At 37.0% G+C, this 24,628-nt stretch overlaps 1 protein-coding gene across 2 annotated transcripts in view; it reads right to left on the bottom strand.

Annotated features, from left to right (window-relative positions):
• Window positions 1-7,230: 7,230 nt before the first annotated feature.
• Window positions 7,231-24,628, bottom strand: part of LRRC69 (leucine rich repeat containing 69) — a 94,325-nt gene continuing 76,927 nt past the window's right edge. For both annotated transcript variants that reach the window (XM_059392914.1, XM_059392915.1), the window contains 2 exons: window positions 23,017-23,196; window positions 7,231-7,341 (listed from right to left, as the gene is read on the bottom strand). In XM_059392914.1, coding sequence (XP_059248897.1) covers window positions 7,231-7,341; window positions 23,017-23,196 — 291 coding nt within the window. The remainder of the gene's footprint in view (window positions 7,342-23,016; window positions 23,197-24,628) is intronic.

The following is a 24,628-nucleotide window of genomic DNA, read 5'->3' as shown; positions in this document are numbered from 1 at the left end:
TACATGATATATAAAAATAAACTCAAAAATGGATTGAAGACCCAAATGTGAGACCTGAAACTACAAAATTCCTAGAAGAAAACATAGGCAATAATCTCTTTGACATCAGTTACAGAAACACTCCCATTCCTTTGGTAAAGGAAACAAAAACAAAATTGAAATACTGGGATTATACCAAAATCAAAAGATTTTGCATAATAAAGGAAACCATCAACAAAACAAAAAAATAATACAGTGAATGAGAGAAGATATTTTTAAATGATATAGCCAATAAGGGGTTAATATCTAAAATAAATGAAGAACTTATACAACTCAACACCAAAAAAAAAAAAAAACCCTCCACAAATAACCCAATTAAAAATGATCGAAAGACATGAACAGATATTTTTCCAAAAAAGACACAAAGATGGCCCAGAGACACATGAAAAGACGCTCAGCATCATAATCATCAGGAAAATGTAAATCAACCATAATGAGATATCACCTCATACCTGCCAGAATGTCTAAAATTAAGAACACAACAAACATGTATTGGTGAGGATGTGGAAAAAAGGAACCCTCATGCACTATTGGTAGGAATGCAAACTGGTGCAGCCACTGTGGAAAACAGTAGTAAAATTTTTTTTAATTTTTAATTACAAATTAAAAATAGAATTACCATATGATTTAAAAATTGAAATTAGAATTTCATTTAAAAAATTAAAAATAGAGGGGTGTCTGGGTGGCTCAGTGGGTTGAGCCTCTGCCTTCGGCTCAGGTCATGATCTCAGGGTCTTGGGATCAAGCCCCGCATCAGGCTCTCCGCTCAGTGGGGAGCCTTCTTCCCCCTCTCTCTGCCTGCCTCTCTACCTACTTGTGATCTCTCTCTCTCTGTCAAATAAATAAATAAAATCTTTAAAAAAATAAAAATAGAATTACCATATGATCTAGTAATAACACTACCTGGGTATTTACTCAAAGAAAATAAAAACAATAATTCAAAAAGGTATATGCACACCTATGTTCATGGCGGCATTATTTACAATAGCCAAAATACAGGAGCAACCCAAGTGTCCATAAATAGGTAAATGGATAAAGAAGATGTAGTGTACACACACACACACACACACACATACACACACACCTGGAATATTACTCAGCCATAAAAAAGAATGAAATCTTGCCATTTGCAACAACTTGGATAGAGCTATAGTGTATAATGCTAAGTGAAATAAGTCAGTCAGAAAAAGACAAGTACCTTGTGATTTCAACCACAGGTGAAATTTAAGAAACAAAACAAACAAAACAAAACAAAAAAAAAGGACTCTTAAATATAGAGAACAAACTGCTGGTTGCCCGAGGAGAGGTGGATGGAGGCATGGGGGAAATAGGTGATGGGAATTAAAAGTACAGTTACCATGATGAGCACTGCAAAGTATATAATTGCTGAATCACTATATTGTACACCTGAAACTAATATAACACTGTATGTTAATTATACTGGAATTAAAGAGATCAATAAAAATTTATAATAAATCAAAATCTATTTATTGCTTTGCTGAAATTCAAATTAACTGGTTGTCCTGTATTTTTAGTTATGAAATCTGGCAACCCTACAGGGAAGGCACAGGGGAGAATTTTCTGATGGCAATACTGTGTATCTCAATAAAAGGTATATAAATGCACTTGTCAAAGTCATGTAACTTTGCACATGTAAGCAGATGCATGTAAATTTTACCTCAAGGGGAAAAAAAAGAAACAAGTATCGAACTCTAATTAGTTACATGCACTCTGAAATATTAGAAGAAAAATATTCTGTCATCTCCAACTTCAAATTATACCAAAAATGAAATGGTAACATGGATTCATGCCTGAATAGAGGGATGAATAGATATGTAATAAAAGCAAATATAGTAAAATGTAAATTGTAGAATCTAGGTGATGGGCATGTGAATGGTCACTGTAAAATTCTCCCAACTTTTCTGGGTGTTTGAGAATTTTTATAATAAATGTTAAGGGGAAAGGCTCTGCCCTGCTCTCATGGAGTTTACATTAGAGTGGAATGAGACAGACAACAAATAAAATTGGTAAGTCAATTATGAGTGAAAGAGAAAGTGACAGACGCATAGGAGAAGCAGAAGGTGAAGGGTTTAGTTATGCTGCATGGAACTCCCAATCAAATATGTGGCCAGGAAGTACTTTTCTTTCAAGCCAATCCTACTACTTGAGGAGACATTTAAAGTGGTAAGCTTTAAAACCTTTTAAATGCCCTTTTCTCTTCTATTTGAAAAGATAACATAAAATGACATGCCACCCCTGCTTTACATGAGCAAGAAATCAAAGTTTGTGGTTATAATTCGATTCATGGGAAGCTGTTTCTAATTTTACCAGGAGAGAGGTGGCTATTTATGATCTATTTCCCCTGCATCCAGCTACCGCATTCTCCAAAACACTCTCCTTTTTCCTCTCTCCAAATTGTTATCAACTATTTAAGGGAATAAAAGGCAGATTTCCCATAAAATGGCCTTGTGAACGTGCTGTGCCACACGGCCCCAGCTCCACACTGTCTGCCTGCTAGCTGCAGTCCAAGCTTGTCCTCATCTTGAGTCTGCAGTGATGCTAAGGAGCCCCGCCTCTCCTTGCAAGGCCCAGACACCAGCCCTTGGTTGCGTCTGATCTTTCAGCTGCCCTTTCAGCTGCCCTGACTCGACAACATCATAGATCTTTTATTTTCTCCGCCCACCTTCTAAAGCAGCTCTCCTAGCTCATTCACCCACCCGCAGCCCAGGTGCCTCCTGATGCTGTTGCCCTAGTAGCCCTCCTCACTCACACCAAACCTATGTAGAGACAGGGTGTGTATGCTACACTCCTCTCTACCTCAGGTGATGGCTCTGGCCCCTCAGGGTACCCACTCTAGCAGGATGAGGGTTATTTAAAAGTCCCCTCATCAATCCTGCTGTGCCACAGCTGGACTAGGCATCTCAAAGTACCTTCTGAACTGCAGGTCAGGAAATTCCACGTGATTTGGAGTCCTGGGGCCTGCAGAAAGCTCCCCAAGTTCCAGCACTGGGTTTGCAGATTAAACTGCCCTGCCTGGGAACTTTCTTTGCACCAAGAAACAAAACCATTCTTTTTAGCAAGTGCAACTGACTTGCAGTTATTTATTTTCTCACAGCTGCAGTCTGGGAAATAACCGAGACAATAAGGAACATGCAAAGAGGTATTTCATGGAGAAATACCCATCAGAGTTCCAACGGTTATTTTCGAGTCTTTAGAAACTTTATCAGCCAAAAAAAATTAAATCTCCTTTCATCTAAAAGGGGTGCCTCCGTGAGGTGCCTGGGTGGCTCAACAGGTTAAGCATCTGCCTTCTGTTCATGTCAAGTACCACATCAGGCTCTCTGCTCACTGGGTAATCTGCTTGTACCTCTCCCTTGCACCTTACCCCTGTTCAAGTGTGCACACTCTCTCTCTCTTTCTCTCTCTCTCTGCTCTCTCTCAAATAAATAAAATCTTAAAAAAAAAAAAAAAAAAGAATATCCATCTTGAAAAAAAATTAAAAAATAAAAAATAAAACTTTCTCACTAATGGTCATTAATAAACATTAACATAAAGAAAACAATGTTATTTTAACCAAGAAAGTGAAAAAAAAGGCAGATATCACAAATATCATTAATGGCTTATTGCTTTGACTATACAAAAATAGTACCAGTACTTGGCTAGATTTATTGATTCTTTGCCCACAGAATTAAACAAGCACCATTCTGAACAGTTGTTGGAAATATTGGGTAATTAATACTGGGAAATATTGGGTATTTAATATTAATTAATAAATATTGGGTAATTAATACTTGGGTGGCTCAGTGGTTAAGCAGCTGCCTTTGGCTCAGGTCATGATCCCAGCATCCTGGGATCGAGTCCCACATCGGGCTCCTTGCTAGGCAGGGAGCCTGCTTCTCCCTCTGCCTCTGCCTGCCACTCTGCTTGTGTTTGCTCTCTCTCTGACAAATAAATAAATAAAATCTTAAAAAAAAAAAGGTACTTTCTCCATATCTTAAAAGGATCTTTTAAAAAAAGAATTAATACTGGGAGAAAAATCCACATTGGATTGTGTACACAAAGCATATCCACAAATATATTTGTGAGATTATGCTTGGATTATTCATAGTAACTATAGACATATTAGAACAGAATAGGAATAGAGTGGGAAGAAACTAGTAACTAGGGACAAATAGAATTCATTAGTAACCCTAAAATAATAAATAATAAATAGTGTCTCGGATGGATACAGATTGGCAAGGAGAGACCACAAACTCACATGCACATACACACTCACATATATACGGAATAACATTAACTAAATTTCTGATTTAATTAACCAGTGATTCAGAACATGGGGTGGCCCCAGAGGGTAGAAGCAGGTGCACCCTTCCCCGGTCTGGTTGCCATGGTGACAATTGATACATGACCATGTATCCAGCCACACTAAATTTTCTGACATCAGAGTCACGATTTTTCTTCAGCACACCACTGGTTACCTGGCACTTTTAGCATCATCTTGAACTTTCTGCCTTTCAAATACTCAAATGATCCCAATTCATTGAATTCTATCTGTAGAGTGCATGCCCTCATTTGCTTCAGATCTCTGATCAAATATTACCTTATCAGGCCCAGACCACCCTCAATAAAAAGTATTCCCATCATTCTCTATCTCCCAAATCTTATTTTACTTCTCTTCAAAGTATGTATGTGTGTGTGTGTGTGTGTGTGTGCGCGCGCGCGCGCACGCGCATGCATCTCACCATATTATTTGTCTTTTTCCTCATTTGCCTCCCCTGCCTCATTTAGAATATAAGCTTCCTGAGAGCAGGCTCTGCCAGTTTGTTCTGCTATATTCCTAGAACAAAAACACAATGCCCAGCAGAGAGTAGTGCCTCAATAAGTATGTGTTTACTACAATGGAAGACAAAAATTTGTAAAGAAGAGAATCAGTCTTGGGGTGCCTGGGTGGCTCAGTCAGTTAAGCATCTGCCTTCAGCTCAGGTCATGACCTGGGATCCTGGAATCAAGCTCTGCCTTGGGCTCCCTGCTCAGTGAAGAGTCTGCTTCTTCCTCTGCCCCTCACCCTGCTTGTGTGCTCTCTCTCATATTCTCTCTCAAATAAATAAATAATCTTTTTTAAAAATCTTAAAAAGAAGAAGAAAAGAATCAGTCCTATTTTAGAGATGTTGAAGTGGAGGAGCTTGGAAACATGTGCTAAAATTAAAAAGACTAGGGAGCTACCCCCGGCCCCCCCACCCCAGGTGTGATAAATGAAGCTCAATGAAACTGGTGTGAGTAGATGACTTCCTTCAGGTAAAGAAAACATGCTAAGAGAAGAAAATGGTACTGAGGAGAGAGTCTCATAGAACTCTTGTTTTTGAAAGAAGGTATGGAAGAGAATTAAGTTAAAGGTATGGGGAAGAGGCCACCATAGAAATAAAGAATGAACTTAAGGCATTTAGTTCCAAGAGGCAAAAGATGGTCAACTGAGCTCAAACTTGAAGGGAAGACCAGCCAGATGACGAGCAGGTGGACTGGTAGAAAGTCACAGATGACCTCCAAAATATCAGTTTTGGGAAAGGGGGAGAAACTAGGTCTCAGGACCCAGAGACAGAAGAGAATGAGGGTGGAAAAGTAAAGAGTTAACATTCTTTTTTCATGTCACTTGAGGTTCAAGGGTACTTGAGATATTTTGTTGAACAAATGAGTGCATAGATGAATGAATGGATCCATTGTTCTCCCCAGAACCAGGATGGCACAGAAACTGTGGCTGAGGTCAAGAGATTAAAATGGTAAACAAAACACTTTTGAACAGCACATGTTGCATAAAAATATTTCCCTAATCAAAGTCAATTTTCCAAATGGTTTTCCCTCGATAAACATACACGGTTTATTCCTGTAACTCATTTTTAATGAGGTCCTATGACTTTCATTTGTACTTTGTTTTTTATTTTTGTTTAAAATGCACTCTTGATTAATGGAGCCTTCAGAAATTTACCTTGAGGCCCCATCTCTGTCTCAGTGGGGCCTGACTCTTGTATTCTTTGGGATTGAAGGCCTTTCAGCTGAGCTCCATTGAGTTACCTTCCCAGGCATGCTAGAGGCAACTCTGGTACATAGAGGAGTATATCCTGAAGTGAACTAAAAAAGGCCTCGCTGGGAAGGTAACATAAATAATAAAATAAATGAAAATGAGAATCCACTCAGCTTTCCACCAGAAGTACCACCAAATAGTTACGTGAAGAAACATAGTTCTAGTGGGATTTAAACATAAAATGATTAAATTTCTTGCTTTTCTGAACCTATAGCAAATTTCTCTTCGTCAGTACCTATGGCTCTCACATGACAGCATGGCTCAAAATCACCTGGATGATCTGTTAAAACACAGACTGCTGTCCTACTCCGCCAGTTTCTGATTTAGTAGGTCTGTACTTGTACTTTCAACAGTTCGCAAGTGATGCGGCTGCTGCCAGACCAAACCACACATACAAAGACCACTGCTTTATGGGACCTATGTCATGTATTTTCATAACTTCTTTCTCTACTTTTCTGTTGTCCTTCAGAGAAAATGAGTCAAATTCTCATTTCAGCGCCACTGCCCTGGCTTCTGTACGTTTCTTTTGTGAAAAACAAAAACAAAAAATTACAAAACTTTAAAAGTAGAAACAAAGTGACATTAGGATCAACCAAGCCTCAGTTTCCAGGTTTCTACTCAGTTTTAAATGGAATAAAGTTTTTACCTTAGTCGATAAGACGTTAGTGCCTCTTAAAAATAAGAGCTCAGCTGAAATCATACAAATGTGATACAACTCACACTAAAAGTAATCCTCTTTCAACTGCAAAACATGCATAAAATAAATACTTGTCCCCATCAAAGTCTCTTAACACTTATCTAGAAAAGGAGGGCGGTGGCCATCAAATGACAGGAAAACATAACACTCACTTGCCACACAGATCTTTATTTTTCCATTCTTTATTTTGTTTTTAAATCGAAGAAGAAACAGCACACCTAGATTCTAAACAAGCTAAAGGTAGAGTATAGCAGTTAAATTGGGATCTTTACAAGTAAATTATTTTTCTTCCTTTGTTTAACGTGCTGGCAAAAAGAAGAGACACAGTATGGTGTCCTAAGTAGGGTATAATCTGACTCCGTGTGCAGAGCCTTGGGGGGCAAGTCATGTGAGGCTCTAAATGAGCTGCTCACCGACTCTACACTTGAGCAATTCCAAAGAGGTTAGGGCCACGTTGATTAAAACATTTGTAAGAACAAATTAATATTCGAAGAGGTACCAGCTGTAGATTTCTGCTTATCTTCCAGTTCTAAAAGGTAAAGATTAAAAATAAAATTAAAGCAGTACTCAATAAATATTTTTAAATAAAATAAACATTAACTTTCTCTGAGATTTCATATTATTAACTTCTAAAGGGCACACTATTCTATTTATGCTTGATTTGCTCTTTTCCCACACACAAATAAATTAACGAGCTAAGAAAGGCATCTTCAAAACTAAACAAAGGGGTGCCTGGGTGCTTCAGTCAGTGGAGTGTCCGACTCTTGGTTTCAGTTCAGGTCATGATCTCCGGGTCCTGAGATCTAGCTCCATGCCGGGCTCAGTGAAGAGTCTGCTTGAGATTCCCTCTCTTCCTTCCCTCTGTCCCTCCTCCCATTCTCTCCCTCTCCAAAATAATTAAATCTTTTTAAAAAATTTAACAAAATTCAAATGATAAAGGTTTATCTATGCTTTTACCCAAATATATTATTACTCAGTCTAACCATAATGAGTTTCAGATGAAAGTAAAAAATGATACAGAATCCACACAAACCTGACTTCTTCCCTATAGGTATGTTAAATTGATCAATCAGCAGACATTTATTTAACTCCCTAACGGATATCTTGGTTTGGTTGTCCACCATCCATTTGCCCATGGAAATTAATCGTAATATTCTTTGCTCACTATGCATAAAATGTTCATTAAGATTGGCTAGATTTCAGACCATTTGCCCAATGCGTGACTTAAATTTCTGTACTTCAAATCTGTTTTTCATTCTCAATGCACAAAATAGGCAATCAAAAACCTTGTTAGCCATCTCAGCATACATGTCTTCACCACTAATGCTGGAAATAATGGCAACTTCAAAAGCTTACCATCTGTATGCTTTATAAACAACCTCAGAAGTCAACATAGCTCTCAGTCAAAGAATCCCAAACAGTCACACAACTAATAGTGTAACTCGTTGACAGTGCCACTTGCTTTTATCGTGAACCCATTGGGCTGTCATCATCACAATCCACAGTGAGAGATTTCATTACTGTTCTGTTCACTCTTCCACAAAAGAACAGTGAGGGCCCATTTAAAGGCTCAAATACCTAAGCACAGTTATAAATCCACCCTTGAGAGAGTAATAGCCTTCCAACCTTGGTGGTAAATCAGTGGGGAAGTCAAAGTCATATGTGATATCACCTTTTCATCCCTCCAACCATGACTATGAAGTGCTCAGAGGATACATGGCACTTTCTAATGATAAAATATCTGGGATTAAGGTGGAAAATGGTACAGACTCTCAACAAATCTGACTTTATTCCCAAAAGGAAGTTTAGCTGATCAATCAGCAAATATTTACTGAAATCTTGATTCAGTATCTTATTTTTGCTTATCCAGCATCTATTCCCCATTCTGCTGGCACAAAAGACCGTCTTTTCCTTTTGGGAACCGCCCCTTCACTGATTTCAGTGTTTATTTTATGGAAGAGAGAAGATAACTGATCCCACCCCCTGGCTCAAGACTTAGCCATGTAACTTAAGCCTGGCACTTAACCCAAGAGAGTCCAATAAAGTCAAAGAACATCAGCCCTAGGGCTTTCCCTGGATCTACTAAGAGAAAGAAGCTCTCCCTCTATTGCCAGAGGGCACAGTGTAGGGTACAATGAGTGCAAAACCAGGACAAAGGAAAGCAGAGACAATACACATAGAAGGACAGATTCCTGATGATAAATTTGGGTTACCTGACCCAGCATGACTAAATATTCAGACAGACCCATTCCTAGGCCTTGTTTATTACTCATTATTAGTTAGTTAGTTGGTTATTTAGTTAACTAGTGCATAAGTTGGGTTTCTTTAACTTGCAACCAAAAATTCTGACAAATTATAAGCAACCTAAAATCTGAACCACATTAAGCGAAGTTCCAAGAATACAAAGATATAAATAACAAATAATCTCTGCCTCAAAGAATCTTTTCAGTATCTAGTTGGAAATCTAATATGTAAACACAAAAAATAACTAGAAACATATGGTTCAACACCATGAGAGGTTCTATATTAATTCAGAGAAGGGAGACACCACCATAGGCTGCACATTAAGCAAAATTTTGCACTGTAAGAAAATAGTGAGCTGGGTTTTGAAGGATGACCAGGTTGTGCCTGCCTGAAAAGGACATGAAAGGACACTGAAAAAGAGTGAGAAATGAGAGCATAAGTTCAAGAATGTGCATACTGTATTGGGGAAACAATACAGTATAAACAATAAATAGACCATAAAATATTGAAGCATGGACTATCAACAATAAATGAATACATTAGTCTAGAAGTAAGAAGAATTCATAAAGTTTTCCAATGAGACACACATTATATACAGTATTTTAAATCTATATGAGATCATAGTGATCAACTGGATTGTAATGGCTAAGTGTTGAAATTGTACTCAAAAGCTAAATGTGTTTTTTTCTGCTTTGCATATGGGTCCAACCAGCTACCCCTGCTTACTACTGTAGCACATTTCATCTAGAACTAAGGGCTGCCAAAATAAATCACACTAAAACACTTCACTTAGCGGCTATTGAAGAAACTAGAACAAAAAGACTACAGACATGAACCAAGAGGAGTTTACAGAAAGAAAGACAAACATAAACCAAGGAAACAAGTGGAGCCATACAGTTAATCTGATTTGCTTTGTCCAGTTTCTCCATGAGGTAAGAAGTTTACAACAGAAACGATTAAAGACATTTTCCATTTCCACTGTGGTTTCAGCCATTTCCCCTTGTGTCATTAAGAAACTGTATGGGCAGAGTTTGGATTGGCTCTTGTTGCAAGCAGAAATGCAAAGGTTCTGTATCCCTCCTTCCCCTTCTTGGGGTATCAAAGTTTAGTTAATTAGAATAAAATGTTTTGTTTCATTTTTTAGAAGTTTATGTTATCAAGGACCATTATCAGTTTTGTACTGAATATGAAACTTTGCTTGTAATTATTGTATAACTTAATAATTACTATTTGTGATATGTCTCAGTACTGTGAATTGTTTGAAATTTTACTAAGAAAAATGAACTCAACATAATTCCTTGGGAACATACTTTTCCATCTAGAATCACTGGACACAGTAATGTTTTCATTAAAAAAAAAAAAAAGTCTCCAATGCCTGACGTGCTCCATTTAAATATCCATTTAAATTTCTATGCCCATTTGTGGCTTCATCACAATGGTTTCGACCAGTATGACACTCCATTTGACTAGAGCACGTTACAAAAGAATAATGACACAACCTCTTATAGAGGACCTCTCTTCACAGGCCTCAATCAACATAACTTCAAGATTCTGTGGAAGATAATTACTGCTTTGGTTGTTGTTTAAAGAGAGAAACTGAAATATCTGAAATCTCCTTTCTGTCAAGCTGAAGGTAGAAAAGGAAAAGGAATTGTCTATGATTAGACATGCTTTTATTCTGAAGTATCTTTATAGCAAAAAGCTTTAAGATGTGAAAATATACTAATTTTCACCCTTTACTAAGTATAGCGAAATGCGTTATTTCCTAAAGCAAATGAATATATGATTACATCCTCTCCCTATTTTAGGAAAAAGCAGTTTTATATTTTAAGTTTAAAAACATACATTTACTAAGTTTTGTATTTTTTGAATGGCGGAATTGAGTTTTTTAAAAAATTCAACACATGCTTTATCAGTGACAATTACTGTCATGTTTTAAACTGAGAAATAAAAAATTGTCAAAATATATATTAATATCACAGTATAAAGCAAAGCTTTGAATAAGGTTTCAGTATTACATGAACCAGAAAGCATAAGAAAAAAGAGTAAGATGGTTTCCTGTTCTCTTCAGAAAAGTATCATAGTAGGCAGAGTAATATCTGAACCCCCCTTGCAAAGAGGTTCATGTCCTAATGCCTGGAATCTGTGAATATGTATGTTAACCTTACATCGCAGAAGGAACTTTACAGATATGATTAATGCAAGGACCTCGAGAGGTACATATTTATTCTGTATTATCTAGGTGGGCCCAATTTCATGACACAGATTGTTAAAAGTGGAAGAGGGAGACAGAAGAGAAGATCCAAGTGATGTGATGTGAGAAGGACAGTCCTGCCAATGTTGGCTTTGAGCCAAGGAATGTCAGTGACCTCCAAAAGCTGGAAAGAACAAGAAAATGGATCCTCCCCTAGAATCTCCAGAAAGCAATGCAGCCCTACTGACACCTTGTTTTTAGCTCAGTGAGACTCGTGTTGGACTTCAGACCTTCTACTGAACTGTGACATCATAAATTTCTGTTAGGAAACCAAGTTTATGGCAATTTGTTACAGCAGCAATGGGAAACTGATACCGGTCTCATAATCCAAATAGCAGGACCATGAAAAGCAGAACTATGACAGCCCCTCAGACACTCAGAAGCTAGGAGAGGCTTTGGTCTAATCCCTTCATTACCCAGATAAGGAAATTAGTCCAGATATAATGAGAAGAAAGGTGGTTTAGCTTAAGCTTCAGAATTCAAGCCAGAGAGAGAACTAATGAAGTTCACAAAACTCTTACTCAGTGTTAGTCAGAATATTCCTCCTAGCTTCTTTCACCAGGGTAGGATTTGGGTTATGGTTTAATAACAATATGCAGAATTCTCGGAAAGAATAAACAGTTGTTGGAAATTGCACACATTTTCAGATAACACACAGAAGTACACTGCTTTGCTGTTCTGATCTATCTGCAACCGGCTAAATATACTCAAGTGAATTACCCGCACAACACTTGAAACTCAGTATATCTGTGATAAAACTTGGGGTCTTGCCTCCCAGATCAGCTCCCTCAGAAGTTTCCTGGTTTTTCTCCTTCACATCCTTCTGCAGTTTCCCTTATCCAATCAATCAAGTTCCATCATCCATTCTCCTCCCATGGAGGCTCTTTCCCTGCATTTTCTAATGACACCTTACACCCACACTAGGCAACCACTAATTGGTCTCTTTTCTTCATCTTCCCTTCTCTTCAACCTCCAATTAATCCTGAACAGTACTGCCAAATGATTCCTTCTCAAATACATCTTTCTTTATATCATTGACTTGTCCACATTTAGTAGGACTCCATTTCTAAATGGGATCAAGTTCAAACTCCTTATTCTATGCTTTGACAGGTTTATAGAATTTGACCTCATTTTTTTAATAATGTCTCCTCCCATCCCATGAACTTATTTAACTGATTTACTGCCCTATGAACAAGATCCATTCTCCTTCATATCATTCTCTTTTAAAATATCGCCTCTGCCTCCTTCTCCATGTATCTGAATTTTACCTATGTCAAGGCCTTGTAAAGTCACAGCATCTTTCTGGGTACCTTCCAGGCCAGACAACGTACAATGCTCTTGTCTTCCACTTTGAAGCACTAAAGCTCTTACCACACAGTTAACATTTAGTTTGTATTGCTAGTGTCATTTTCATCTTTAGAGTTTAAGCTCTTAGAATTTAAACCATTTGGGACCAACTAGTTCCCCTACTTATCTGCCCTGTACTTGGAACCGGAGTTTCCTGTTTAAAGCAGGACTTCAAATATTTACAGAGTGACTGAAAATAATTTTTAAAAATCTAAGAATGACAACTCTCCACACCAGCAGTGAGAAAAGCCAGCAATGAGCACTAAAGTTAACTGCTCCATTGAAGAAGGGGAGCCATACATTCAGATTTGCCCAGGACAGTCCTGATTTCTTGCTGGTTTTCCAGCTTATTAATAATGTTCACTTTTACTCGCAAAAACATCTTGGCTGAAGTAATACATGACATGCTCATTCTGCCTGTAGGGCACTTTGGACTGTGGAAAGAGCAGAAACCAGGAAGAAATCCCTGCTTATGTTCCAGCCACCCATCCAGCTAAGCAGCATTCTCTCCTCTACAGAGTGACCCTGCTCTCCAACACCATGTCTGCGTAATCAGTGTCTTTTGAATTTCACGTGAGAGGTTCAAACATTTTGGGGACACACAGGTCCAGATAAAGGTGCGAAAGTTGAATGCAATTAGAGATTCTTTAGAAGAAAAAATAATCATAGATATTGAATACAACTGTGACTCTACCCAGCAGTTTAAGAACAAAAGGGAGAGTTTTCTAAAAAGAAAAGAAAATTCAATGAGTTCCCATAGGAGTAGAAGTAATCAAGATGCAGTGTGTGAGTTCATTTATACTATAACTGTTTTGGCTATTTTCTGAATAAAATAATAAAGAACATTCACACCATTTCAATTTTTCTGAACAATAAATACATATTACTTTCACGACTGTTTAGAATTAGAAATGTGATGCCTTCTGATCCTCTTAGTGCCTAATGTACATTAAATTGACTAACCACTGCATAAATGTTTTAAAACCTACATTCATTTTCACAGTTGGCTGGCTGAAATGATCAGTTTCATAAATGAATGTCAGTGGTATCTAAACAGTAATAACTTTTTACTGCAAAGTAAGATTTTGCTCTATAAGTAATGAGTAAAATTATTAAATGTAATCTTATGTTTCATTACTGGCAGCTTGTCATAAAAAAGGAATTAAGGTCGCAAATTTTCATTTATTTTCATAGAGTAGATCAGCATTTTCACTCATTTGTAGTGAAACCTACTCAATCTAATCTCTTTTGAGGGTAGTTTTAATTACATTACATCATTCAACACAGGGTTGAGAGTTCATGTTCCAAATGGTTCCCTCCCTAAACTCTTCAACTTTAAAGGTATCTGGGGAAATGTTAAGTTCAACCAATGTAACTATACAAAATGAAAACTATCAAATGCATATCTTGGGCCCAGGATCATTTTTAAGTGTTTGGAAAAGATTTTATGAGACTATTTAGGTTACCTCTAAGTTACTAGTTCAAATATGGCCAAGCTGATACTAACTAAAAGGATTATCTTTTGTTGATATTTTAAAGATTTATATCATTAGCAGTTAATACTTAAATATCTACTACACTGAAATTATTGATAATTCTATCATTGCTAAGGACTTGTTTAACTTAGATGGCAAGAGCTGTAACATTTGGAAAAACACAATAGCATCTGGATGAATTATGGTAAAGGTTAATATTTGATATTGAGCAAAACTTTTTATCAGCTACTTTTCAGTCCTCATCTCACTACTTCATAAGTACCACATAATTTCACATTCATCTGAATACAAGCAATTACAATTCGATATTTGGTTGTTCCTAGTTGTTTTATGTCAAGAATAAAGACCCATTTGTCATCAAGTGTCTCCCCTCTTCAACTGTGCCTTCAGATGGCAAACTCCGGCAGAGACAGAACATTCTATAAAGCACAACAAAGCAACCAGACGTTGGCATTATCAAATGGGCTCTCTCTTCATGATAAAGTATTTACTTTAAAGGTCAGCATTCTCTAAATTTCATTCCTGAAAAGATAATTAAGATATTAAATTTTTTAATAGAAAGGAAGGCTTCTAGGCAAACTAGTTTTTGTATAATCTCTTCCTACTTAAGTGGAAAAGCAACACAAAATCCTAAAGACATATAAAAGCAACTGTTTACCAACATGGTTAACCTGATTATCATCCCATGTATTTTGTGCACATTTTCATTCTAGAAACAGGGAACTAAACAACTCCATTAAAATAAGATGCTTTAACTGTCAAGTACCAGGTAATGTATATCTCAATCTAAATTTTCATTATCCAATTTTTAAATATCCTTAAATTTATTTGGCATAATTTATAAATTCATAGTATACAATTATTCTAATTCCATTGTTACATACTTTTTTCACTGTCACAAACTTACTAAATGTTACTTAATTTTTTCAATTATTTTAATAAAGTTAAGATCAGTGGCTGTTTCAAAGCAAAATAATTTTCCTTTTCAAATTTTTTCTTCTCACAGTTTCTTTTCTTTCCAATGTCTTTTGCCTATCAACTTATCTAGGCATATAATTCTAGATTTTGAGTTATTTTCTCTTAGTGCTTGAGGATATTATGCCATTTTTTCCTGGCATCTGCTTTCAGTCCATTGTCATTTCTTTGTAGGTGATCTATTATATTAAAAATTTATCTTTAGCTCTTAATAGCTCCTCTTTGGCATAATGCAGTTTTACCAAAATGGGTCCAGGGATGGATTTGTTCTTTTTATTCTCCTTAGCACCCAATGTGCTATTTCAATATGAGGAATCATGTATTTCTTCAATAACTGAATATTTTCTGCCATTTGAAAGTGTTCACACACACTTTTTCATGTCTCTGACTTGTTTTTTTAACCATTATGTTTTTAAACCATGCTATATTTTTATGCCATTCTGTTATGTTTATAATGCACTCAGACATACTTAATTGATAAAAAGGTATTCTTATCCCTCTTTTAATTTTTTTAAGGATTTTATTTACTTATTTGTGAGAGAGAGAATATGGCTTGGAGGGAGCAGCAGAGAGAGAAGCAGGCTCCCCACTGAGCAGGGAGCCTGATGTGGGGCTTGATTCCAGGACCCTGAGATCCTGACCTTGAGCCAAAAGCAGAGGCAGATGCTTAACAAACTGAGCCACCCAGGTGCCCTTTGCTTTTAATTTTTAAAATGAAATTATGTAGATACCAAACCTTGTTATTCTCCTATCCTTTCTTCCATCCTTATTGTCTCTTCAGTAATGACCAGTGTTAACACGCATGAGTGCATATGTGTGTGCATCTGTATGAAATCCCATAGGAAAAGTCTTCCCTTCATCTGGCCTGAATGCCAGTCATGCTAGGTTCCACTCCATAAGTCAACAGAGGAAAAGCCTCATCTCTCTTCCACCTGACAGTCTTTCAAATATAGGAAGGCAGCTGTTGTGGATAATTATATAACCATCAATCAATGAATTTATTTGCACTTTCTTTTATGGTTCAAAATAAAAAAGTGTGTATGCTATAGAAGTACAACAAAGAGAGACCTGAAGGGGCTATCAGGAGGCATTAACTCAAGTCCTAACCTCAAGGATTTGAAACTTAGGATGAACAAACTGCTTATCTTATTTAGTTGCTTCACCTCTAAATGGAGGCAATGAAAACCAAGTAATCAAGTTAATACGAACATTGGGACCTCATGTTACTCAAATATCACCTCCTCAGGAAAGTTTCCCCTAAGCCTCCTGCCATAAGATGAATGTTGGTGTCCTTCCAAAATTCATGTCTTAGTCCTCATGACTAATGTCATGATTTTAGAAGAGGGGCCTTTGAGGGGTGATTAGATCAGGAAGACAGCCATTATGATGGAGTCTTAGAAGAGACCTCCTAGCATCTTCCAACATGTGAGAATACAACAAGAAATGTGTGACCCAAAAGAGGGTCCTCAACCAACCATGCTGGCACCTTGATCTCCAACTTTTAGCCTCCAGAACTGGAAGATATAAATTTCTGTCATTTATAAGCCACTCGGTCTTTCATTTCATTATAGTGACCTGAACAGACAGGGACACCTCCTAAGTAGCTGCTTGCTTTGTCTGTGATGCCACAGTAGGAGTATATAACACCTCATTATAATGCTTATCACACTGTTTTTTAATAAATACCATGATTTCCTCAATGGCATGGACTGTCCTATTCATCTTTGGATGCTTAGAGGCTAGCACAGTACCTTGCACAGAGTAAGCACCCATAAAGGAAAAAAATACATATAAATTGTACTCTAAGTGGGAAAGTGCCACCACTATCCTTTTTCTAGTTATTTAAGAACTTTCAAATCTGTTCTTTTTAGCTTACTCAATCCCTTAAGGTGATGGAAAAGATGCGGCTTATCATGTGGTAATTAATTCTAGTCCTATCAATTCCTTAAAGTAGGCAGCACATAATCAAAACAATAAACCCTTCCTGAATTAGCACAAAACACAGACTAATTTTAAGTTTCATCTTCTATTATCTGTCCACAGCCTACAAATCATGTATTTCCTCATCCTCAAAATCTTTCCTCAAGGGGCGCCTGGGTGGCTCAGTGGTTTGGGCTGCTGCCTTCGGCTCGGGTCATGATCTCAGGGTCCTGGGATCGAGCCCCGCATCAGGCTCCCTGCTCCGCAGGAAGCCTGCTTCCCCCTCTCTCTCTCTCTCTCTGCCTGCCTCTCTGCCTACTTGTGATCTCTGTCTTTCAAATAAATAAATAAAATCTTTAAAAAAAAAAAAATCTTTCCTCAAGCCTTCCTCACCCTCGAGGAAACATTCTATTATTCTCCTACCTTTATCCTATGCATTTCATGGAGATTAGTCAAGACTTGGTAGACTTTATTTCTGAGTTCTCATTTGGTTTCTGACCAATGGAACCTGCTTCCCATTTAATGACATTTAATGACACAAAGAATACCATCTTCCTCTCCCAATTTTCTAGCCCAGTTTTTTCTCCTCAGCTCTGAATCTCTCAGCTTGGCACCTTTAACCAACTCATGCTTGAGCCTATAGCAGAATAAGGGAACAGCCAAATTATCTCACCCAGAGAATACTGTGGTAGGAAAGGACAAGCAGGACAAAGGTATTCTAAGATCAGAACTAAAAAGGACAGGGCACAGAAGAGATAAGCAAAGGTCAATGGGAAGTGGGTCACTGAGCAGACACCATCAGGAAGATAGGACCACGTGTGAGGTCTTGACAGGATGACCATAAACTTCAGAGGATGCCCATCTGGGACACTACTCAACAGCTCCAAAAACTGGATAATACAGGAAGAAAAGGAGGAGAAGGAAATCCTGAATGATCAAGATTATATTTTAAATAACCCAAAACATCATAAAATTACCACATAAACTTGGAATTAACTAAAATAAGTTTTCCAGTAGAATGAGGGCCCAAATAGAAGATAAGTTCCGCAGAAGAAAAAGTGAGAAAATCCTGTTTCTCACATATTTGTGTTTTATAGCTAGAAAATCTGTGCTTGCACTACGTGATTTTGGTCCTCACCGATTCCCTGACTATATTTTCTCATTCTCCTTTGCTGACTCCTGCTTTTGTTCATCCCTCTGATATAATCATCCTCAAGGGTTCTGTCCTTCTGACCTTCTCACCTCACCAGGTAAGTCTCCTTGAGCAATCTTCATTCCCCTGGCTTCGGGTATCTCCTATAAACAATTCTTAAATTCCCATCGCTAGCTCCAACCTCTCTTTGTCAAAAAATTTAAAAACTTCATCTTACTACTCTGTTGTTTCAACAACGATAAGTAGGTCTTATGGGCTGAAACATGCCCTCCACAAATTCAAATGTTGAAATCTTAACCCTCTGTACATCCAAATGTGACTATATTAGGAAGTAGGGTCCTTAAAATGGTAATTATGTTAAAATGAAGTCATTATGGTGGGCCATAATTCAATGCGACCATGTGCTTATAAGAAGAGGAAATTTGGACATGGACGGGCACAAAGGGAAGATTGTGTGAACACACAGAAATGATGGCCATCTATGAGACAAGGAGAGAAGTCACAAAAGAAACCAAGCCTTCTGACACCTTGGTGTCATATTTCTAGCCTCCAGAAACATGAGAAAATTAATTTCTGTTGTTTAAACCTCTCGGTCTGTGGCCCTTTGTGACAGCAGCTGTAACAAACTGTAACAAACCAATATAGTATCTTTCAAAATTAAGTTCAAACACAAGCGCCATCCTCATCTCACACCTACTTCTCTCTCTAACGTCATCTCCCGTCTCTGCGAGTTTCCTGCACTCACTGTGTAATTTAGTTGAACAATGTTACCTTTGCACAGGCAGTTCCCTTACCAAAAATGCCTGTCTACTGGTTCTTTATTCTAATACTTCCCTATCACTCAAAGCACATTTACAAGCAATGCTTATTAAAATAATGTTAACATGTATTATGTGTTCAAGTACCAAGGACAATCACTGTTTTAGGCCCCAGGGATAGATGGAGAATGTTCCCAGTTAAATGAGATTACTTCTTCTCGGAGCACCCTGTGCATTCTTCCATCACTGTACTTACTCAAGAATGTAATAATTCTTTCTTGTCTGAAGGCCTTAATTTTTTATATCTATCCTGCTGGTATCTAATATGCACTAGTGTGCATGTACTGTGCTAAGCACCATCTGTACAGAACCTCATGTATCATTCATCTCAACCCTGTGAGATGTGCACTATTCTTATTATTGCAATTTTACAATGGAAGTTTAGCCTCAAAGAAGAAATTAAGATGACCCAGGTGGTTAAGTGGCAGGGCTGATCATCAAGCCTAATTTGTCAGATTCCAATCACCTTCTTATACCACTTTCCTTAGAACGTGTAAGTTCCTGAGAGACTGGAGCTCTATATTCCTAGCCCTTGGTAAAGTACCTGACACATAGTAGTAAAAAAAAATTCATGAGTTTGAGTCGATAAATAGATGATGATAGAATAAGTTCTTTAACATAAATGCCTTAAATTCATTTGAAGCAAATGAGATATAACTGGGTTGAAAAGCATAGGAAAAATGGTCTAACATGTCTGGTTAAGAGAAAGGAATAATGGGTTCCCTCCACAGAAACCCTACTCAGCAGCTTTGTGAACTGAGCCAAAGTACTTTGCTCCTCTGCAACTTGGATTTAACACTGGTGTCATGAGGTTACTCTGTACGTTAATTGAGGTATACCATGCTTAGTATGATATGAGGTACAGGACCAAATAAATGTTGGAGGCAGTTACTATCATTAGGTGTGACTTCTCTACTTGAAATGAGACTAGCAGCTCATCAGATGATTTTAAGAAAAAAAAAAAAAAAATCGGGGCACCTGGATGGCTCAGTGGGTTAAGCCACTGCCTTCGGCTCGGGTCATGATCTCAGGGTCCTGGGATTGAGTCCCACATCAGGCTCTCTGCTCGGCGGGGAGCCTGCTTCCTCCTCCCTCTCTCTGCCTGCCTCTCTGCCTACTTGTGATCTCTCTCTGTCAAATAAATAAATAAAATCTTTTAAAAAAAATCTATTACAGAAAGAACATTTTCCTCAAGAAAGACTGAAAGATGTTCATTGGGGGAAAAAAAGAAAAATGGCAACTTCTGCAAGGTGTTCATGTCATGACCAGTGAAAAGCAGAGTTTTTGGACAACTTTTACCAAGTAATATGGCATACATTATACTCATTAAATGTCTCTTGAACGTAACTATCAATTCCAGATGGTAATGTGAACAATTCACAGATAGGTTACATAAGCAATAAGGACTACAGATTTACTCCCATCTTGAGAACCAACTTACATTTTTATTTTCAATTTTCCACTGATGAGTTCTCTCTTCTCTTGGATTTCATGTCCAACTGGTTTTCACTTTCAAATTTCTCTTCAGCCATTATTTTACCTTGACATTAGCCCTCACTGGCAGCAGTTCTGCCAGGTTTTTCTCTAAGTTACATTAGATATATTAATAACCTAATAGAATGGAAGAACTGGATTTTCAAATCCAGATCTTGTGATTCATCAGTCTATTTCAGAAATAAAATACGTACCAAGCTCTGTGCTCAGCTCCCTATAGTCTCACTCCTATTCAACAGAGTCCTGAAAATCCTGGCCAGCACAGTCAGGCTAGAAAATGAAATAAAAGGTGCCCTAATAGAAAAGAAAGCAGGATAACTGTCCTTGTTTGCAGATGCTATGATATTATGTAGAGGAAATCCTAAAGACTCCTCCAAAAACCTGCTAACACTAATTAATAAATTCAGTAAGTCAACATACAAAAAAATAAAAAGTCGTGTTTCTGTACACCAACAATAAAACATCCAAAAAAGAAATAAAGTAAGCGATTCCATTCACCAGCATAACAAAAACAATAAAGTTCCTGGGACTACATGTAGCCAATAAGGTGAAAGTACTCTACACTGAAAACTAAAAGACTTTGATGAAAGAAACTGAAGGTACAAACAAATGGGAAGATATCCTATGTTCATTGATCAGAAGAATTAATGTTGTCAAAATATCCATATTACCCAAAACCATCTATAAATTTAATGCAATCCCTATCAAAATTCCAATGACATTTTTCACAGAAATAGAAAAATAACAATCCTAAAATTTAGATGAAGCCACAAAAGATCCATAATGGCCAAAGGAATCCCCCTTCCCAAAAATAGAACAAAGCTGGATACGTCACACTTTCTGATTTCAAACTGTATTATAAAGCCTATAGTAATCAAAACAGTACCTTACCAGAATAAAAACAGACACTTAGGCCAATGGAACAAAATCTAGATCCCAGAAACAAACCCTCACATATATGGTCAACTAATGTTGGAAAGCAAGCAAGAATACTCAAAGGAGAAGAGATAGTTCTACAATACTACTGGAAAAACTGGATAGTTACATGTAGAAGAATGAAATTGGACCCCTATCTTACACTAATCATAAAAATAAACTCAAAATGGACAAAGATTTAAATTTAAGAATTGAAACTATAAAACTCCAAGAAAAAAACATAAGGGAAAATCTCCTTTTTACCTTGGTCTTGGAAGTGATCTGGATATGACACCAAAAACACAATAAAAGGAAAAATAAATAAGTGGGTCTACACCAAAGTAAAAAGATTCTGCAGAGCAAAAGAAACTCAGTGAAATGAAAAGGCAACCTACAAAATCAGAGGAAATATTTATAGGATATATGTTAAAAAGGGTTAGTGTCCAAAATATATAAAGAACTCATTAACCCTACAGCAAAAAAAAACAATTACCTAATTACAAAATGGGCAGAGAAAATGAATAGACATTTTTTCAAAGATGACATACAAATGGACAACAGGTACAGGAAAAGGTGCTCACCATCACTATTCATTCAGGGAAATGCAAATCGGAACCGTAATGAGATACCGCTTCACAGTTACAATAGCTATCATTAAAATGGTAAGAGAAAAGTGTTGACAAGAATATGGGAAAAAAAGAACTCTAGTACACTGTTGTTGGGAGTGCAAATTAGTACAGCTGCTATGGAAAACAGTATGCATGTTCTTCAAAAAATTAAAAATAAAACTACCATATGATCTAGCAATCCCACTTCTGAGTATATATCTAAAGAAATTGAAATTAATTCTCTCATAAAGGTATCTGTACTCTCATATTCATTGCAGCACTACTCATGACAGTGAGTAGTCAAGACATGGAAACAGTCTAAATATCTGTCAGTGGATGAATGGATAAAAAAAGATGTGAGATACACACACACACACACAGAGGAATATTATTCAGCCACGAGAAAGGAAATCCTTCTATTTGCTACAAATTGGATGGATCTTGAGGGCATTATGCTAAATGAAGTAAGTCAGAGAGAAAAATACTTTATAATAACACTTAAAATATAACGTATAATATCTAAAAACGACAAACTCAGAGATACAGTAAAGTAGTAAAGTGGTGGTTGGTTGGAGTGGGAGAAATGGGGAGATATTGGTCAAACGGTACAAACTTCAAGTTACAAGACTAACAAGTCTAGGTATCTAGTGCACAGTCTGGTAAGTACAGTTAATAATACTGTTTCATATACTTGAATGTTGCCAGTTTAGTAGATTAGAGGTGTTCTTATCACAAAAAAGAAATAACTATGGTGGTAATCATTTTGCAAATTTATGAATGTACCAAAGCAACAGGACTTACATAAACCTTAAACTTACACAATGTTATGTGTCAATGTATCAATAAAGCTTAATAAAAAACATTATAATATCTAAGAAGTAAATTCTTAGATAAAAATCTAGTTAGTATTGGTTGACTTGGGTAAGGACAAAGAATAAGAGAAGGTCTTAGGCTCTATTCACACAAAAAGCACCATTTACCTTTGGTGGAGGAACAAATTCAACGCATTCCAGCCATATTGTTAAAAAGTAATTTCCACATATTGCACATTTTCTTCTCTGAGAGATTATGTTCCTGACCTGTGGGTGCTGTTCTATGACGTGCATTATGAAAGGATTCTTTACTGCTAGTTCATTCATTATAAATCTTGATGTTATTTCCTAGATTAAAAAAATACAGTTCCTCAGATTATTTTTAAGATAACTATTTTATATTACAACTATTCTCATTTCACTAATTTACTTTTTTTGGCCTATTTCTCATAGTTTCTGTTAATTTTCCAGAATACATATATAATAAATTATATTGCTAGTGACTGATCTTATAAACTCATTTTCAATAATATAAGAAAAGCAGTTTGGGGCGCCTGGGTTGTTCAGTGGGTTAAAGACTCTGCCTTCGGCTCAGGTCATGATCTCAGGGTCTTGGGATCGAGTCCACATCAGGCTCTCTGCTCCGCAGGGAGCCTGCTTCCTCCTCACTCTCTGCCTGCCCCTCTCTGCCTACTTGTGATCTCTGTCTGTCAAATAAATAAATAAAATCTTAAAAAAAAAAAAAGAAAAGAAAAGCAAGTTACTTCCATTTCAATATTTGTACATCTCTTACATTCAGAAATCCAAATTATTAAAAATTTACATCATTAAAGTTTAGGTTCAATGTTATACCTCTCATTATAATAAGCAAAAAAAAAAGAAACAAAAAAATAATAAAACACGGATTGTACAAATATTCAGACTGGACTAAAAAATTGAGTCTGTGATATTAACTAACATCTAAATCCTTATTACTTAAACTGTGACTCATGGGCCAATAGAACCTGTATCACCTCAAAACCTATTAGAAATGCAGACTTCCTGGGGCACCTGGGTGGCTCGGTCGGTTAAGCTTCCAGTGCCTGATTTTGGCTTAGCTCAGGATCTCAGAGTCCTGAGATTGAGCTCTGCACCAGGTTCCGTGCTCAGCGGGGAGTCCGCTTTTCTCCTCCTTCTCCCTCTGCTCCTCCCCCTGCTGTCTCTCTCCCACAAATAAATAAATAAACAAATCTTAAAAGAAGAAGGAAGAGGAGGAGGAGGAGAAAGAAATGCAGACTTTCAGTTGCACTTCAGACCTACTGAACCAGAATCTGCCATTTAAAAAGGTTCTCTGGGTAATCAGTGTGCCTGTTGAGCTTTGAGATGCACTGGTCTAAGTTACCTACTGCAGTGAGTACCTGAATAGAGTCATATTGGTAAAGAGCACTGATTCCTATTGCCCAAATCTCTGAATTCAATCTGTATTAAATCTATCTACCCAGCCATGTCCAGAAACTTCACTTCAGGTAATGACTTAAAATATTAAATAACAAAAAGGGTGGTGAGAATATATAAGCTGGCTTTTGCCATGACCACCAACAATATCATCACCCTAAAGTAAAATAGTATATAATACATAAAATTAAATCTTCGCTGATGAAGCAAACAAAATAAACATTTAATTTACTCTGCTAAAGGAACCTCATTGTTTGTGCCGGTAGCATGAAGTCCTGTATGAATGTTACACAAACATTGCATCAGTTGTAACAGTTTATGGGAATGGGTGTTTTTTGTTGTTGTT

This window comes from Mustela nigripes, chromosome 3 (assembly GCF_022355385.1).
Source record: "Mustela nigripes isolate SB6536 chromosome 3, MUSNIG.SB6536, whole genome shotgun sequence".
NCBI classification, from domain to species: domain Eukaryota; kingdom Metazoa; phylum Chordata; class Mammalia; order Carnivora; family Mustelidae; genus Mustela; species Mustela nigripes.
This window is presented reverse-complemented; position numbering and strand designations above follow the sequence as displayed.